Source organism: Lipotes vexillifer, unplaced genomic scaffold (assembly GCF_000442215.2).
Source record: "Lipotes vexillifer unplaced genomic scaffold, Lipotes_vexillifer_v1.1 scaffold783, whole genome shotgun sequence".
NCBI classification, from domain to species: domain Eukaryota; kingdom Metazoa; phylum Chordata; class Mammalia; order Artiodactyla; family Lipotidae; genus Lipotes; species Lipotes vexillifer.
The window spans coordinates 331,282-334,681 of record NW_006793239.1 but is presented as its reverse complement, the minus strand read 5'-3'; the positions used below and the strand labels follow the sequence as shown (position 1 = coordinate 334,681).

General features: G+C 44.3%; 1 protein-coding gene across 1 annotated transcript in view; it reads left to right on the top strand.

The window, feature by feature from the left end:
* DNAH3 (dynein axonemal heavy chain 3) overlaps window positions 1-3,400 on the top strand; it is a 190,490-nt gene that overhangs the window by 71,551 nt on the left and 115,539 nt on the right. The window contains 2 exon segments of the mRNA XM_007466279.1: window positions 618-819; window positions 2,450-2,542. Of these exon segments, the coding sequence (XP_007466341.1) occupies window positions 618-819; window positions 2,450-2,542 (295 nt within the window).

Sequence of the window (3,400 nt, the reverse complement as noted above, 5' to 3'; positions counted from 1 at the left end):
CGGGCCTCTCACTGTTGTGGCCTCTCCCGTTGTGGAGCACAGGCTCCGGATGCACAGGCCCAGCGGCCATGGCTCACGGGCCCAGCCGCTCCACGGCATGTGGGATCTTCCCAGACCAGGGCACAAACCCGCGTCCCCTGCATCGGCAGGCGGACTCTCACCCACTGCACCACCAGGGAAGCCCCCTCACCTGGGAGTTTTAAAAATACGAATTCCCAGACCCAATCCCAGATCAGTTATATTACAATCTCTGGGAAGTGGGACCTTGGCATTGAAATTTTTTTTTTATAACCTCTGCAGATGATTCTAAAGTGCAGCCAAGGTTAAGAACCACTGCTCTATCCAGGTTTCTTTCACCTGGTAGCAGCACCTCTCTCCCAGCCATATAAAATCCACATATACCAGCTTTTTTCCTTTCTTTTGCTCTGAGTCAAAACCATCTCCGCCTTCTATGCCCTAGATGAAAAATGGTGAAGAGGACTGGGCCTTAGATAAGACTCTAGAAGTAGCTGGCATTCACGGGAGTGTCATCTACCTGTTGGGGAGTATCACCTTGTTGGAAAAGGAAGCTCTTAGAAGAGATTCCAGTAGCCACATCTTCCTTTGCTTTGCAATAGGTTCTTCTTCCTATCAAATGATGAGCTGTTGGAGATCTTGTCAGAGACAAAGGACCCCCTCCGAGTTCAACCACACTTGAAGAAGTGCTTTGAAGGAATTGCCAAGCTGGAGTTTACAGACAGCCTGGAGATTGTGGGCATGATCAGCTCAGAAAAAGAAATCGTTCCATTCAAACAGAAGATCTCCCCAGCTCAAGCCAAAGTAACTCCACTTAACCCATTTTTGGTTCTTATCATCATAACAGAGCGAAACAGAGAGAGGCAGATTGTATGTTGGTTAAACATTTGGACTCTGGTTCCAGATTGCCTGGGTGTGGAACACTTAGATTACACAACTTAATGACGGGGTGACTTTGGGGAGCTAATCTTTCTGAGTCTGCTTGCTCATCTCTAAGATGGAGATTATACTGCAATTCACATGGCATCCTAAATTTGTGGAAGGATTTCAACCAAACTTGGTGTGGGGGGGGGAGCAGGAATCAGATCCAAACAACTAATGCTGTTTAAATCCCCATGAGCAGAGCCCACTTTAAAGAGATCTGGTCAGATGGGGCAGGTGTTTTTAAAGGTGTTTTAAAGGGCAGGTGTTTCAATAATATTTCATGGAATTAATGCCATTTAACTCAGATTTTTCATACATGTGCCCTTATCAAATGAGTAAAATATAAGTTACTTCCACTCTTGCTGAACATGACAGCACCCCAGCGTAGAAATAGACAAGTACTCTTGCCGTTTTTGCGACCCACACATTTAAGTTGCAACAACCAGGGATCATACCTTAAAACCAGACACCAGCTAGCTCACAAGCACCTGAGGTCAGCAGGTACAGTTGCCTGAAATTCTAACACTGAATAATATGCTGCACATTCAAATTACCTGTAGAGCTTTAAAAAAATCCAAATGCCCTGCTTGCATCCCGTACCAATTAAATCAGAATGTCTGGGAGTGGGAGTCAGGCATCCATAATTTTTAAAGATCTCCAGATGATTCCAGTGCACAGCAAAGTTTGGGGACCACTGGAATAATGCAAGAATTAGAACTGTTCAATTAGAAATGAGCAATTTATTTTATGAACTTGTAGACTAAAAAAAAATGCACAACCTAAACGTCAAGAGGTATGTTTTGTTCAGCGGACATTCTTAGGACTTCAAGCTGGAGAGGCAGCATCTCAAGTAACCCTGAGAAAACGGCTTGGAGGAGGCAAGGAGGGGAGATATATAGGAGTTTTGCAACAAAGGGCAGGTAGTCTGAACTTCAAAAGATTATTGTTAATTAAAGAAAACCAGATATCTCAAGTTAAGGAATTTAGTGCTTTTCTATGGATGGGAAAATGCAAGAGTCTAGGCTCACTGAAATCATTCCTTTGATATGCACGTCAGCTATCTGGGGCCAGTATCCTGTGTTTTCTCATCCTGAGTTCCCTCAGGGCTCACCAGCTCACTTTGGGAGGTGGTGGCTGCAGTCACTGATGGCTGCAGCATCTTTTGATTACTGATATGGCAGAGGCAATATTTTATTTCTCAAACTGAAGTGTAAATGTGTCATTCGTCTCCTGAGAGAGACATAAATAACTTTATTTACAGTTGTCTTCCAGAAAATGATATGAAAGAAGTGCATGTTAAAAACTCCCTATTGCCCCTTTTTTGAGACATACACTTCTTAGAATACAGTAAATAAGTATAAAACCAATAGTTAAAGAATACTGGCTTGAAGGTGTGCAAACCTTTGGCCTCCCTCCAGCCCTGTACAGAGAGAAAGCTGGCTTCTGCCCATGGTCCCTCCCTCCAGGCTTGGCTAACTGTCACTGCCTCTCTGTCTGTCTCAACCCACAGGGCATGGTGGAAAGATGGCTCCAGCAGGTGGAACAGATGATGCTTGCCAGTATGCAGGAAGTTATTAGACTTGGGATTGAAGCATATGTCCAGGTAAATGAAAATTGGGGTACACATGCCAGGGTGTTGGTACACCAACAGGAACTTTGGGGACAAGGTTAAATGGAAGCCTGTCTTCTGCTAAAACCCACCCGTCTCCTGCTGACCCCTCTGTGCCTCTTTCTCCTTTCCCTGTAAATCCTGGGGCAGTGTATGTATTTCTGAATATAAAAGGTTTGCAGTTAGAAGCAGCTGACACTAGCATAGCCTGTGAGCCAGAACCCTTTGTTTGCTGTGGGGCAGTCCTTTCTGTGAAAATAATTGATGGCAAGCGGTTTATTTAGAGCCCCTCCCCAATTAAGCATCCCCTCCCCCAGGCTTCTATTAACATTACACATGCCCTGAAGGGCACAACTCATTAAGCTCCCAAAGCTTTAGTGACCTGTGTAACAGAAGGCCTAAGGGAAAAGAACCTGTTGCGGTTACTCTTTAGCCACAGCTCCCAGCAAGGTTAATGGTGGCAGACTAGATATTTAGTCTCCTCTACTTCAGGTGCTTCTCACTTTGGGACCCCCACCCCTATCCGCAGGACTTTTTCCATCAAAAAAAAAGGGGTATTCAATTAACACCTTCCCACTAGGTACCAAGGACTGACCCTGCTGCCCCTCTCAGTAGTATTTGCCTTGTAAATGAAAGACCAGTCCTTCGTCCCATGACATATTACAAATCAAAAACTAAGTTAAAGAAAAACGGCAACCTGTATGAAGTTGTTTCATGCAGTTGCATCTGTAGCCAGACACAGCAAACTTTTTCTGTAAAGGACCAGATAGTAAATGTTTTCAGCTGTGCGGGCAATCTACACCAGGCACAACTATTTATCCTTGCCTTTTCTTTTTTTTTTTTTTTTTTTTT